This window comes from Sarcophilus harrisii, chromosome 2 (genome assembly GCF_902635505.1).
Source record: "Sarcophilus harrisii chromosome 2, mSarHar1.11, whole genome shotgun sequence".
Classification (NCBI taxonomy): Eukaryota; Metazoa; Chordata; class Mammalia; order Dasyuromorphia; family Dasyuridae; genus Sarcophilus; species Sarcophilus harrisii.
This window is the reverse complement of record NC_045427.1, coordinates 19,423,196-19,439,270: the sequence shown is the minus strand read 5'-3', so window position 1 is coordinate 19,439,270 and position 16,075 is coordinate 19,423,196. Positions and strand designations below refer to the sequence as shown.

The following is a 16,075-nucleotide window of genomic DNA, read 5'->3' as shown; positions in this document are numbered from 1 at the left end:
CCTTCCCTTTATTTGTATCTGAGGGGTCGCCATAGTTCTTGGCACACAGCAGGAGCTTAATAAGTTATCTGCGGTGACCTAGTGACCTCGCCACCCGCCGTGGGCCGAGCACCAAGCAGGCCCAGGTCAAGGCCCACGAAGCCAAACTATGGAGGAAAGAAAGAGAGCAGAGCTTGTCCAACCCACCACCACCCATCCCCCTCCCCTAACCCTCTGGGTCACCCGCTCCCCAAATGTGAAAAAAAATGCTAAATTATTCCTCAAGAAAAAAGATTTAAAAGTCTCACAGGCCTCCATGGGCTGGAGAGCAACCAGACTCAGTAGATTTGGAGCCTGGGGAAGGATGGACCCAAAGGGCAACCACTCTGGAGGAAGGTCAGTAGTAGCCCCCAAGAGACTCCTCTGCCGCTCAACATCCCCATCGGTAACTGGAAGGGAGATGCGGCAGCTTCTGCGATTTGCAGATGTCCCAAAGCTGGGCGGGAGAACTCACACACTGGAGATAAAGTCCGCGGCCAAAAAGATCTTGGCAGTCTGGAAGGATGGGCCGACTCCAAGAAGACGAAATGGAATCAGGATAAATGTCAAGGACTATACTTGGGTTCAAAAAATAAACTTCAAAAGCCGGGTGAGGAAGGCTTGGCTAAAGAGGAGGGTGTCTGGGAGCTCTGGGGGCCCAGCGAGTCCAATACGAGCCATTGCGGAGCGGGTGGCCAAAGAGGCAGGGCCTTAAAGCAGCCGGGCTCTGCCCCACAAGGCCTTCCGGGCGCACAGTGGCCCTGTCTGGGGCTCCACCTCCTGGAACGATCCCAGGTAAGCTGGAAAGTGTCTGGAAGCAGGAACTCGGGCACCTGAGAGTCCCAGACCAGATGCCATAGTGCTGAAGGCCCTGGCAACGCTTGGCCCAGATGCAAGAAGGGTGGGGGGGCTCACATCGGCTGCCTTCAGGGACTGGGGAGGCTATGAAGGGGCCCAGATTTGTTGTTTGGCCTCAGGGGCTGGGATGGGGGGGAGGGGGAAGGGTAGGCAGGGAAACATGAGCTGCATAGGAGGAAAACTTCCTGATGACGAGAGCTGCGGGAAAGCAGACTGAGAGGCTGAGGGGGACGGAAGCGGAGCCTCCTCCAGCAAGGGGAAAGGCGCCCCAGCAAACAAGATGAACAAAAGCCCAGAGCGAAGGCTGATCTGCCACTGGCCTCAGGCTGACAAACCCTTGCTGGGGCCCAGACACAAGTGATAGAGAGTTAAAAGTTAAAGTCATGTGTTTTGGCCATGGGTGGACTTAGGGACGTCTTGGAGTTCCCTTTTCCATTTTCATGGGGCTTTGTTATCTGTTGCCTTGGTGTTCCTAAGCTGTAAAGCCCTGATTCACTGTACAAGGAGAATCGACAGCACCCACAACAGCCATCCGTGTAGCAACTCAGGCCCAAGGGCAGGTCACCCTTTATAGCCAATGTGAGGCCTCAGGCCCAGGCTCCAACAGGTGAGCCTGTCACTGTCCTTGTTTGGAAGCAAACCTCTGCAATCCCTGGCCATCCCCAATCCCGCCACAGCCCCTTAAGGCCCCTCTCCACCTTGTTGCCTCCTCAATCTAAATAAAGTCCTCGGGCCCCAGGGCTGCCGTGAATCCCCAGGACTTAGCACAGTGCCCGGCCCAGAGTGGGTGCTGGACTAATGCTTCCTCATCCATCCTCCTTTGGAGGACCCATCCACCTTTGATTTTCTTTTCCTCCCCTTCTCCCCAGTTAATTTAGTCCTCAAAGAAGCTAGGGTGTAGGCTTGAGGAAAAGACCCAGAGCCTTATCTGGTTCGATTCTGAGAAGTTTAAATCCAGATGGAGATGAGGGGAACATGCTGAGGAACCTCCTCATGGCCCACAGGGAGAGGAGGTCTCTCCTGTACAGGAGAAAATGTCAGGAGAGTCTCTCCCGCTTTCTCTGTGGACCACAAGATCTGTCTGTGCTGTGAAGGCCGTCCCAGTACTTCCCACACCAACAAAACCGTGTATCCTTGACCGGTGGCCCCCGAGCAGAGGCACAGGCCCAGCCCAGGTATACACACCACAATGCAATAGATGAGGTCTCAGTGTTAGGTGGGACAAAACCTGATCCCTGAGGCAGCAGTGAGAAGGCTCTGACAGATCAGCTTAGCTCCGTGGTCCCACCCTCTGGGAAGGTTATACAGTTTGAAATCCAAGTTATGTCAGGGCCCAGAGACCCCCCCCCCCCCCCTCCTGGAGAGCTCTCCAGCAGTCCTGCCTTGCCACCCTGTCAGAAATCCAGGTCATGGCTCTGAGATTAAATTTTCCCTGTAAATCTCCTTATGGGCTGTCCCTTCGGCTGCCCTCCTTGGGTCAGTCCACCACAGCGCTCTGCTTCGTGGTACCGTTCCCCTTCCCCCGTGCCATGCGGCACCTCCCCTAACTCCACTGTGTTTCGCAACCTCACTTCTCCTTACAGCTAACGAACTCTTTTAGGAGCCAAGCTCCTTTCAGGATTCAGCCTGCTAGCTAATGGCTCACCCCAACTCCTGGGCTGCCCCCTTTTTCTGGGTAATTGGGAGTTCCATTGAGGAACTTCTTTCCTGTGGTCTCCCCCTCTATTTCACACCTTCCATTCTCAGCGTCTATTGGATCCCTCCCTTTTCTCTGTAACCCACTCCCCTAAATAAACCTGCCTTTTGCCCAAGAGAATGGCCACTGAATTCTGCACAAGACCGAACCCCACTTTTGGCGCCAGCCACCATCGGATGCCCACATCACCCACATCCCTGGGTGCTCGAACCATATCCCAGTGGCCATGAGCACTTGGAAATAATTTCCTGAAGCTTTAAAAGGAAGCATTCAAGCAAAACACGGGTCACGCTTCTGAGACAACCGACAGGGAAAACGGCAGGTCTCCCGCCTCTAGTCAGAAGTGGTGGACTACAGGTGCAGAATAAGGCATGCACACTCATGTCTGACCAGTATGCTGAGTGGGTGCTGGAGCCTTTGGGCAGAGTTTTGAAGGAAATCTGGGATTTCCCGAGACTAAGATGAAGATGGAAGGAAGACGGCCAGGGCAAAGTGGGGACATACAGCATCGCGTGTTAGGAACAGCAAGTCAGCTGGGGTGGTGAGAAGCTGGCATGCACAAGGGAGGTCCCGTGCAGGAAGCTGGAGAGGCAGGTGGCAGCCAGGAAACTGATGACAACGGGGTTTTTATGTGTCCCAACATGCGCACACGTGTGTGTATGTGTACATACGTGTGTGTACATGTATGTATGTGTGTACGTTTGTGTGTGCATCTGTGCTGATATTCCCACGTTACTTGTTTTTCGTTTTCTGGACTTAAAGTAGTTTTTTAAAATGCCCCCACCCCCCACCCCAGTGACTCCGAACTTCGGGGTAAGTTGCCCTGGGCGGAGAATGACCTCGCTTACAGAAGAGCCCAAAAGGAAAATAGGGTGTTTGGGGGAGGGACTCATCCTATGCTATCACCAACCCCACCCCTCCCGATAAAACTGCTCCCCCAGGACTATGGTGGGGATTCACCTCATAGCAAAGTCTGGGGGATCGCAGATTTTAGAGTAGGATCCAGCCTTAGATCAGCTACAGTCACACTCTCTTCTTTTACAAATGAAGAAACTGAGGTCTGGATGAATAATAAGTGATCCTCCCCAAGTCACAAAGGCCCGTCACTGTCACAGCTCCTCAAGAGCAGGGGCCGCCTTCTGTCTCTCTTTGCCCCTCCAAGTACTTCACAGGGTGCCTGGTGCCTAATAAGTGTCTGTCAGCTGACTGACTCACTGACATCTGACTCCAAACCCAATGTCCTTGCCCCTGGGCCTGGGCCTGTCAAGAGAATTCTGGGTCAGAGTTGGGAAGAACTGAGTTTGGATCCCATCTCTGACACTGCTGTCATCACCTTGAACCTCAGTTTCCTCATCTGTAAAATGAAAACAAGAAGACCCATATGGAGTCTCCATTTTATAGGGCTGTGACACGCTTGGATACAAAACACTGCAGAAGGGGCCATTCTAGCTATTATTACAGCACAAAGTGCTGCCCCCTCACAATCCCTCCAGGGAGGGAGGACAAGTTCTAAGGACCCTCCATAAGACAAATGAAATTCCCCTCCAGGGAGGGAGAAGGATAAGTTCTGTGATGAGCGCGTTGGCCCCCTGGATACCTTAGAATCAGCCGGAGTCAGGATAAGCAAAAGTCCTTGGTCTTTATTCTTGGTCTTTAGGGATAGAAGTAAATTGGATGGTCATCTCCATGACCTTCCTTCCTTCCTTTGTCTCCCACCCAGAGTGACCCTGACTAGTTTTACTCCACCCCCTAGTCCCTCCCACAATCCTCCATATACACCAATTATCGAACCAGCACAGGATAGTGGGAAGGGCCATTTTCCAAGCATATGCCCACAGAGTATTATCCAATCAGTAGTTAGCCCTAAGTGCTCAAACCAACCTCAGTGCAACGACTGAAGAGTTTCAACCCTTTACAAAGTTCTAAGGACCCTCCATAAGACAAATGAAAAAGTTCCATTCATTCAGGAAGAGAATGGAAGCTTGGAAACATGGTGGTCAGTACTGGTACTTAAAAGAGAATAGTACCTCAGGTAGAAAAAATTAATCATCTTTTCCAGCTCAGCTCCCTCTTCTCCCCTCCCCCCCCCCTTTCTCCTGGTCAAAGAATTTAAGGTGAAAAAAAAAAAAAAAAAGGAAAGAGGCAAGGGGCTGGGTCAGCCGTGGTCTGGAGGAGGCCAGGGACCTCTCTCGCCATTCCCCAGAGCCTCATTAGCCAGGCCTGCCACTCTCCTCCTTCTTTGGCTGTGGTTCACTTGCTCACTGTCCCGCCAGCCACCCAGTGCACCCAAGGGCAGAGAACAAAGAAAGAGGCAAAGAGGGAGATTTGCAGCGGCCCCCAAAACATTAGAGATTCCCTAGACTAGCGGAATCAGTTAGGGCTGAAATAAGGTCTGGGGATTCCCTGTGGAGGATGCGTGCCTTTGGGTGGCTCAGCCTGCACCTGCCTGTCTCCCCCTCACCACAACCTCCACCTTCTCCCCCTGCGCCAGACCAACCGGGGATCCGAAGGCTTACCTGCTCATTGGTGACCCCAGGAGGCAGCGTGCCATGCTTGTAATCCTCCAAGAGCTGCACGGCTTCTTTAAGACGACTCTAGAGGGGAAGGGAAATACAAGGGGACAGTCAGGAGGATGAAGCTTCCAAAATGATATAATCGATCATTTAATTTCATCTTTCTCAACTTTGACAAATATTTCTCAAGCTCCCATGGTGCTTTCAGGGTGTTTTGTGAGGGGATGGGGGAGCCCCAAGATACCCTCTGCCCCCCAAGAGCTTCCTTTCCAGCTAATAACAAAAACAGGGCATTGCCATAAAAAAAAAGAAAATGAGACCTACACATGGTAGCCTCAAAGAGTTAAATTGAGAGTGAGCAATACTACTGCATTAGTGAATAAAGCTTATTCTCCTTTTTTCTTCTTTTTTTCTCTTTTCTTTTTCTTTCTTTCTTTTTTTTCCTTTTTTTTTTTTTTTTTTTTTTTTTGCTGAGGCAATTGGGGTTAAATGACTTGCCCAGGGTCACATAGCTAGGAAGTGTTAAGTATCTGAGACCAGATTTGAAATCTGGTCCTCCTGACTTCAGGGTTGGTGCTCTCTCCATTGCCCCACCTGGCTGCCCCAAACTTCAACACAGGAACAAGTGTGTACTAAGTACATCTTGAGTAAACATGGAGAAAATGAATACAAAGTAATCCATTGAATTGAGTTAGATCAGATCATATTCTTTTGCCCTTCTTTCTAAGCCCAAGGCACAAGGCCTTGGAGAGACAGAACAATGAGAAGAAGAGTCTCTGCCCTCAGAGAGGTTACTTTCTTACAGGGGAGATGGGAAAGGACCCTACAGGAAGAAAAAAAAAAGGATTTACTAAGTGCCTACTATGTGCAGGTACTGACTGAGCTAAATGCTTTATAAATATGATGTCATTTAATCTTCACAATAATCTGGGAAATTAGGGATTATTATTATCTCCATTTTTACAATGGAGGAAACTGAGCCAGACAGAAATTAAGTGACTTGCCAGGGGTCGTACAGCTGGGTAAGTGTTTTAAGCTGGATTAAGCTACAGATCCAGGGCTTGATTCATTGTACCACCACGCTACTAAGAACACTGAACAAGGAATGATTATTTTTTAAATTATTATAAATTATATTATATTAAATATATAATAATTATATTTATGATTATATATAATTATATTTCTATAAATATATTATATAACATAAATATATTATAATATATAAAAATTATATAAATTATAAATATTTATATAAATAAATAAAATATTTAAATACACAAAGAAGAGGAAATATATATGAAACTGACAATATTTGCAGTTGACTTTCTAACACACACTCATGGTCCAGGCCCAGGAGGAGCGACCTGCCCCAACATCATTCAGACAGCACAAGCCTTCTGGCTCCAAAGAACATCTCTGTGCCCTGGATCACACTGAATCAGCCTAAGTGCACTTGCCACTGAGCGGCTCACTGACTGAAAGAGATGGTGCCGGTACAAAAGGTCTTTGGAGAGGCCTCAGGTAAAATGATTCCCAAGAGAGCCAGTGGCCACTACACTGTGGTCACATGTGTGGCCTGAGCTGGAGCCCCCTGTTTGGGGGACACGTATCAAGGCCAGATGATTTTGTTGGCTGGGAATTATGGGTATGGCCTTCCCCAGTGCGGATCATCAAGGCGGCTCAGAAGAAAGCAGAAGAGACTCTCCTGGCATATTACATGAGAGGCGGAACCTATTCAAATGAACCTCGATGTCGTCATTTACTTCTAAGTTAACCCCACCTTCGGCCAATCTATTCAAAGAATTTGCCCTGCCCCAAACCAGAGCAGAACACTGGCTTCTCCACCTGCCTGGAATCTGAACAAGATTGTTATGAAAGTTAGTCCAATCTCATTATCAGTAATGCTCTTCAAGAAGCTGAACTTTTGAAATCAAGACTTTAAAAAGGGGGAACTTTAGATCCCCCCAAATCTCTGGTTATTAATAATCATTTCTCTCTCTCTCTCTCTCTCTCTCTTTTTTTTTTTTTTTTTTTTTGCTGAGGCATTTGGGGTTAAGTGACTTGCCCGGGGTCACACAGCTGAAGTGCTAAGTGTCTGAGGCCAGATTTGATGTTAAGTGTCTGAGACTAGATTTGAACTCAGGACCTCCTGACTTTGGGCTGGTGTTCTATCCACTGTGCCACCGAGCTGCCCCTTAATAATCATTTCTCTCAAACCTGCATTTTCTACTTTATCATACATAAATTCTAAATGGATAAATGGTCAAAATGTGAAATATTTCACAACTGTAGATGGGGGATTGAGGGTGAGATTTGTAACCCGAAACAGGATAAAAGTGATCAGAAAAGACAAAATAGATCATCACATTGTACGCAACGCAAAAGCTTTTGCACAAATTTAAATAGACTGGGCTAAACTAGGAGCCGTGTTTGGGAAAAACTGTAAAGGGCTGAAACTCTGAGTTGATGCACTGAGGTCAGACAACAGAGTACTTAGGGGCTAATTACTGATTCTATTAGCATATGCTTGGAAAATGGCCCTTCCCATTATTCTGTGCTGGTTTGGTCTTTTGGTGTATACAGAGAATTGTGGGAAGGATTAGGGAATGGAATAAGACAAGCCAGAGTCACTTTGGCGATAGAAGAGGACAAGGGAGGTCGCAGAGATCCTGCATCCATCCTGTTCACTCCTACCCCTAAAGACCAAGAATAAAGACCAAGGAGTTTTGCTTATCCTGACTCCGGCTGATCTTAAGGTATCCAGGGGGGATAACTCAGTCTTCACAAAAAACGATTTGTCTTAAACATCTCTGACAAAAGCTGACAGCCGAAATCTTTAGGGAACTAACACAATCTATGAGAGAGTTGGAGCGGATTACCTCAGAGGTTCTTTGTAGCTTAAATTTAAGAATTGGGAATTAAAAATTTTAAAAATTAGGAATTAAATACTAGGAATAGGCGGAATTTAGAGAAGCATGGGATGACTTATAGGAACTGACACAGAGTGAAGCCAAGAAAATCAGGAAAACATTATACAAGACTACAATAAAATAAATGGAAAGGACAAAAACAGAGACACTAAAGGTGATATAAATATAATGACCAAGCTTGGCCATTATTATTATTATTATTTTATTTATTTATTTTTTTTTGCTGAGGCAATGGGGGTTAAGTAACTTGCCCAAGGTCACACAGCTAGAAGTGTAAAGTGTCTGAAGCCAGATTTGAACTCACGTCCTCCTCACTTCAGGGTTGGCCATTAATTTTAATGGCCCTGGAGAAGAGCAGGGAAAGTGTTTCTCACTCCTGTTTGTGGAGGTAGGGGTCCATGAACATGGTAATTTTCTTTTGAGCACATTTGGTCAGACATGATGGATGTTGACTGGCTTTGCAGAAGATGCATCTTCCCCTTGTTTCTCCCCTTCCCTTTTCTTTTTTGACTTGCTAACAAGAGATGACTCTCAGGAAGGGAGAAGATGGGAGAGAGAGACATTTAGAAATAAAGGTGATACAAAAATAAAAGTTATCAATAAAAATAAAAAATTAATGGATGTCTCTATGATTAGGTGGGGTCTAATGGAAGCAAAAAAACCCGTGGTACAACTTCTAAGGAGAAAAGGGAAGAGAATCAAGAAAGATGATTGTGAAGACTGTGTTAGCACCCTTGGATGCCTTAGAATCAGCCAGAGTTAGGATAAGCAAAAGTCCTTGATCTTTATTCTTGGTCTTTAGGGGTAGAAGGGAATTGGATGGACGCAGGATCTCCATGACCTCTCCTCTTTGTCTCCTGCCCAAAAGTGACTTTGGCTATTCTTACTCCATCCCTTAGTCCCTCCCACAATTCTCTGTATATACCAAAAGATCGAGCCAGCACAGAATAGTGGGAAGGGCCATTTTCCAAGCATATGCTAATAGAGTATTGTCCAATGGGTAATTAGCCTTAAGTGCTCGGTTGTCTTGATTCCAGTGTTTCAGAGTTTCAGCCCTTTAGAGATGATAAGTGTCCTTAAGGAATCCACCATATTGGGGCAGGTTCAAGAGACCCAACAGAAATCTAGATATAAGCCAACATTATCCAGGGTATCATAAGAAGTTCTCAAGGGCGCCTTATCCACTCACAGCTGTGCCAGGCAGGCACAAGGCTTGCCGTAGACGAAGTCATGAAGTGCATGGAACAAAACTGCCTTGAGGCACCCTCCCAGGCCTTCTTCCCCTGCACCACAAGAGCCATCCTTCTACAATCCATTCTTCAAACAGCTGCCAAATGGATCTTCCCAAAGCAGAACTTTCACTCCCCTGCTCAAGAAGTGGCAGTGGCTCCCAATTGCCCCATGATAAAACACAAACCTCCTCTACATGGTTAGTCCACATTTAGGGTCATCATACCCTTTACGGACCACTCTCTCTCTGTTTTAGCCAAACTGGCTGACTTTCTGTTCCATGTTTAGAACATTTCCTCCCCATGCCTAGAATATACTTACCTCCATAGGTTTCCTAAAGGCCCAGGTTCCTAAGTGAAGCCTCTCCAATCCCCTTCCAGTTGTTAGAAATCCTCCCTGCAACTCTACCAAATATAGCTTTACTTCATATTTACACCGAATATACTATGCACAGACTTGTCTGTATATATGGCACTTTCTCTCCACAGTTAGTAATTTCTCTTTGTCTCCTCAATGCTTAGTATAGTTCCTGGTCCACAGCAGACAATCAATAAACATTGATTAAGCACCTACTATATGCCAGTACTTAATACATGTTTATAGAATTGAATTCCATTTAAGTCACTCCTTGGCCTCCCAAGCTGTTCCAGAGGCTGGAGATGTGGAGGGGATTTTCTCTCTCAGAAATCAGCACTTCCTAAATTGCTTGAATAGTCCCATTTCAGAAAAAGAAATAGAACAGGCAATTAAACAACTCCCTAAGAAAAAATCCCCAGGACCAGATGGATTTACATGTGAATTTTACCAAACATTTAAAGAACAATTGGCCCCAATGCTATATAAATTATTTGATAAAATAGGGAATGAAGGAGTCCTACCAAATTCCTTCTATGACAAAGACATGGTACTGATACCTAAACCAGGTAGGCTGAAAACAGAGAAAGAAAATTATAGACCAATCTCCCTAATGAATATTGATGCTAAAATCTTAAATAAGATATTAGCAAAAGACTACAGAAAATCATCTCCAAGATAATACACTATGATCAAGTAGGATTTATACCAGGAATGCAGGGCTGGTTCAATATTAGAAAACTATCAATATAATTGGCCATGTTAATAACCAAATTAACAAAACCACATGATCATCTCAATAGATGCAAAAAGCATTTGATAAAATCCAACATCCATTCCTATTAAAAACACTTGAGAGTATAGGAATAAATGGACTTTTCCTTAAAATAATCAGCAGCATCTATTTAAAACCATCAGTAAGCATCATATGTAATGGAGACAAACTGCAACCATTCCCAGTAAGATCTGAGGAAACAAGGTTGCCCACTATCACTCTAATATTATTAATATTGTATTAGAAACGCTAGCTATAGCAATAAGAGCTGAGAAAGAGATTAAAGGAATAAGAATAGGCAATGAGGAAGCCAAATTATCACTCTTTGCCGATGACATGATGGTATACTTAGAGAACCCCAGAGATTCTGCTAAAAGTTATTAGAAATAATCCACAACTTTAGCAAAGTTGCTGGTTATAAAATAAACCCACATAAGTCATCAGCATTCTTATATATCACTAACAAATCCAACAGTCAGAGTTACAAAGAGAAATTCCATTTAAAGTAACTACTGATAATATAAAATATTTAGGAATCTATCTGCCAAGGGAAAATCAGAAACTTTATGAGCAAAATTACAGACCACTTTTCACACAAATTAAGTCTGATCTAACCAATTGAAAATATTAAATGCTCTTGGATAGGCGTAGCAAATATATAAAGATGACAATATTACCTAAACTAATCTATTTATTTAGCGCTATACCAATCAGACTCCCAAAAACTATTTTAATGACCTAGAAAAATAACAACAAAGTTCATATGGAAAACAAAAGGTCAAGAATTTCAAGGAATTAATGAAAAAAATCAAATGATGGTGGCTTAGCTGTACCAGATCTAAAATTATATTATAGAGCAGCAGTTACCAAAACTATTTGGTATTGGCTAAGGAATAGATTAGTTGATCAGTGGAATAGAGTAGTTCAAGGATAAAACAGTCAACAAATATAGCAACCTAGTCTTTGACAAACCCAAAGATCCCAGCTTTTGGGATAAGAACTTACTGTTTGATAAAATTGCTGGGAAAATTGGAAACTAATATGGCAGAAACTAGGCATTGATCCATACTTAACGCCGAACCAAGATAAGGTCAAAATGGGTTCATGATCTAGGCATAAAGAATGAAATCATTAATAAATTAGAGGAACATAGGATAGTTTACATCTCAGACCTGTGGAAGGGGAAGGTATTTATGACCAAAGCAGAACTAGAGATCATTACTGATCACAAAATAGAAAATTTTGATTATACCAAACTGAAAAGTTTTTGTACAAACAAAACTAATGCAGACAAGATTAGAAGGGAAGCAATAAACTGGGAAAATATTTTTACAGTCAAAGGTTCTGATAAAGGCCTCATTTCCAAAATATATAGAGAATTAACTCTAATTTATAAAAAATCAAGCCATTCTCCAATTGAAAATGGTCAAAGGATATGAACAGACAATTCTCAGATGAAGAAATTGAAACTATTTCTAGTCATATGAAAAGATGCTCCAAGTCATTATTAATCAGAGAAATGCAAATTAAGACAACTCTAAGATACTACTACACACCTGTCAGATTGGCTAAGATGACAGGAAAAATAATGATGATTGTTGGAGGGATGTGGGAAAACTGGGACATTGATTCATTGTTGGTGGAGTTGTGAACTAATCCAACCATTTTGGAGAGTAGTTTGGAACTATGCTCAAAAAGTTATCAAACTGTGCATACCCTTTGATCCAGCAGTGTTACTACTGGGCTTATATCCCAAAGAGATTATAAAGAAGGGAAAGGGACCTGTATGTGCACGAATGTTTGTGGCAGCCCTTTTGTAGTGGCTAGAAACTGGAAACTGAATGGATGTCCATCAGTTGGAGAATGGCTGAATAAATTGTGGTATATGAAAATTATGGAATATTACTGTTCTGTAAGAAATGACCAACAGGAGAATTTCAGAAAGGCCTGAGAGACTTACACTGAACTGATGCTGAGTGAAATGAGCAGGACCAGGAGATCATTATATACTTCAACAACAATACTAGATGATGACCAGTTCTGATGGATCAGGCCATCCTCAGCAACAAGATCAACCAAATAATTTCTAATGGAGCAGTAATGAACTGAACCAGCTATACCCAGAAAAAGAACTCTGGGAGATGACTAAAACCATTACATTGAATTCCAATCCCTATATTTATGCACACCTGCATTTTTGATTTCCTTCACAATCTAATTGTACAATAATTCAGAGTCTGATTCTTTTTGTACAGCAAAATAACGTTTTGGTCATGTATACTTATTATGTATCTAAGTTATATTTTAATATATTTAACATCTACTGGTCATCCTGCCATTTAGGGAGGGGTGGGGGTAAGAGGTGAAAATTGGAACAAGAGGTTTGGCAATTGTTAATGCTGTAAAGTTACCCATGTATATATCCTGTAAATAAAAGGCTATTAAATTTAAAAAAAAAAAAAAAAAAAAAAAAAAGAAATCAGCACTTCCAAAAAAATTGAAAATTAAAGAAATATAGAAATCAGCACTTCCAGGATTCCGCCATATAGCTCCTCAACCTTCCAACCTTCTGGCACCTTTGACTTGGGACCACAAGGTCACAGAAAGCTGGGAAGGACCTTAAAAGCTGTCTAGTATAATCCCTGCATTTAAAAGCAGAACACTGAAGCCCAGGCAAATATGCTTTAGAGACAGCCCCATGGGCCAGCTAGATGGTACAATAGATAGAGCACTGCCTTGAGTCAGAAGGCCCTGAGTTCAAATGCAACCTCAGACACTTAATACTTAGTAGCTGTGTGACCCCAATTGCCTTGTTTTAAAAAAAAAAAAAAAAAAAAAAAAGGACAGCCCTAGTATTCCTTTGCACTTGGGACACAGAACCTGGTCAGAGGGGGGACAGTGTTCCCTGGTGGAGAGTGGTCCTAAGCCTCCTCAGCCACAGCCTCCATTATGTGCCGGAGTGGGAGACAGTGGCGGTATCAATGATCTCTCACTTGAAGCTGCAGAAGGGCGGCAACTGCATCAGCAGAAAATGTTTCCCGATTGGGCCTTCCTGGTGCCATAAAAATCGTGGATCCCAGTAACAAACAAACAACAAGATCCGGACTGGAGGAAAGAGCGTCTGTGTCCAGATCCTTCAGTCCAGGAATAGCTAGACTCTACTGCACCCCCGCCCAGCCCCAGCCCCTCCTTGCACCCTGATCTCTAAGATAAGAGCCAATGTTAGTCGCTGACATCTCAGGACATACTTAATTTGAATTTTAAACCTTTTCTTTAATTAGGAAATAAGAAGCGTTTGTCTCAGATTAAATTTTGGGGGGAGGGAGTGAGAATTTCAAGATTCAAGAGAACATCAAATTAAAACTGCAAAGCAGAGGCCGTCCCCAGTTCTGGATACCCAATGTGCAAAGGAGGCCAAGGTCACGGCTCCCGAGGGAGGCGGCTCCGGCCAGTGGACAGAGCAAGGAGGAAGTCCCATGGTTCCAGTTAGGATAAAGGAGCAGAGAGATGGGGAATCGTCCAATAGGAGACAGGAGATTCTCAGGCAAACAGCTGCTCCCCAGTGTCTGAGCGGGGCCTGCTGACATGCAGAGCGGGGAGTTGGCTGGCAATTAAAATTCCAGCCAGCTCTACCCCATCTCCCAGCCAGCCAAGCTCCCACTCTGCTGTGTTACAAAGAGCTTCAGAAACGGCTCCCAGCTCAGAAGGCAGGGGATGGGGAAAAGTTTGCTTTTACGGGAGCCATTGTGGCAGCAACCCCCCCATCCCCGGTCTGGAAATCCACCGATGTGATTCTAAAGAACGCCATCCTATAGCCACCAGGGCAACGTTTCTCCCCATCGGTCAATCAAGGAGAGGCCTGAGCTCGTCCCTCAAAGCCCATCCATCGCCCCCTGGCCCTGAGGTTCCAGCCTATGGAAAGGAAATGTAGGCTCCTTGAGAGCAGGGACTAATTCATTTTGGACTTAGGGATCCCAGAGCCTACGGGGGCTCCCTCAGGTGCTTGAGAAATGCTGGCAGAACGAAGGATAGAATGAGAATGTTTCGGTCTGTTTTTGCTCTTCCACCATCTCCAGCTCTAGCTCCGTGATACTCTGAGCAGCCCCATTGCTGGCCACCCACAGGCTCCAACCTACAAATCAGCCAGACATGGAGAAGGCATGAGGCGGATGCAAGGACAGATCCCTTTTACACAGTGGCAAATGGGCTGTGGGCTTATATGTGTATGGACAGGGATAGATGTACATGTATACAGTTATATGTATGTGTATTGTCAATATGTGTGTACATTATATGTGCATAAATGCATTTGTGTGTGTTACAGATATGTGTGTATGGCTATACATACATATATGTATATATGTTATGTATGTATATTATAGAAATGTATGTATGGGTATGACTGTATGTAAATTTATACATGTGTGTATTATAGATATGTTGTGTGGAGATGCTATATACATATACATACATACATATAGTTAGGAAGTTAGTTATGTATACATATTGTAGACATGTGTGTGGGCCTTGCCCGGGGTCACACAGCAGTGAGAATCTGAGGCCAGATTTCTCAGAAAGCTGAGTCTCCCCCGCCCAGTGCTCTGTGCCCACCGGCACTGCTTAGCTGCCCACACCACAGGCTGGTCATGGTTAAGATCGCTCTTAACCGACATCCACGGGAGCTTCAGATATTAAAATATTTGTTAAGAAGTGGCCCGGAAGAAAAGCGTGTGAGATGAACGTGGCCAATTCTTTCCCCAAGAGGGAGGAAAACATATTTTCCTCCCTTCTCTGCAGAGGTGGGAGACTATGGGTGTTAAACATAGCGCACACTGCACTTTCCCCCGCTCTCTCTGATCATTCAGTACAAGAGACGGCTGAAGAGGGGAGGTAAACAGATGATAGAAAAACAACCGATATCTCCAGAAAATTTTAAGACTAAAAGGACAAGCAGCAATAAAAGAGTGGGTTTATTATTCCTGCAAAGGGAGGAGGGAGAAAGAGGAGAGGGAGAGAGACAGAGATACAGAGAAAGACAGAGAGATGGAGAGAGAGACAGAAAGAGACAGACATTAAAAATGACAGAGAAGCAAGGAGAGACAGAGATGGGAAAAACAGGAAGAGATACACACAGAGAAAGGGAAAGACACAAGAAAAAGACACACAGAAAGAGATAGAGAGATAGTCAGAAGAAATAGGGAGATGGTACTGGAGAAAAAACAAGAGCAGTTGTCACAAGCATTGGTTGTCCCAAGGAAGCTGCCCAGGAGGGGTACCGTGACTTGCTTCAATACTTCAGAAGATGTACAATTTCACTGGGGAGAGGTGGGGGGAGGAAGGCTGCTACCCCTACCCCAACAGATTGCAGCCCATAGCTGCCTCCAAACACTATTTCATGCAGCGCTGTATTCCTACCTCCTTTTGCCCCCCATCTAGTGGACATCCTTTCCTCGATAACCCTCTGTGAACGTAGCTCTGTCGTCACCCATCTTGAGGATAGAAACTATTCTGTTGCTTTGGCATCTAGAATGGTGCTTGGTACACAGCAGGTGTCTAATAAATGGCTATCACACGCTCAATTTATTCTTTGGTCAGAAAGCTTCGTGGCCCATTGGCAAACCCAAGTAAAGGCCCTTCCAAGGCAGGAGGACCAGCTGGAAGGCTACCCCGCACCGGCTGCACACCAGCATGAGATAGC

The 16,075-nt window shown here is 44.6% G+C and overlaps 1 protein-coding gene across 1 annotated transcript in view; it reads right to left on the bottom strand.

Annotated features, from left to right (window-relative positions):
- Positions 1-16,075, bottom strand: part of SFXN5 (sideroflexin 5) — a 193,480-nt gene that overhangs the window by 143,633 nt on the left and 33,772 nt on the right. The window contains exon 3 of the mRNA XM_031949713.1: positions 5,089-5,166. Within this exon, the coding sequence (XP_031805573.1) occupies positions 5,089-5,166 (78 nt within the window). The remainder of the gene's footprint in view (positions 1-5,088; positions 5,167-16,075) is intronic.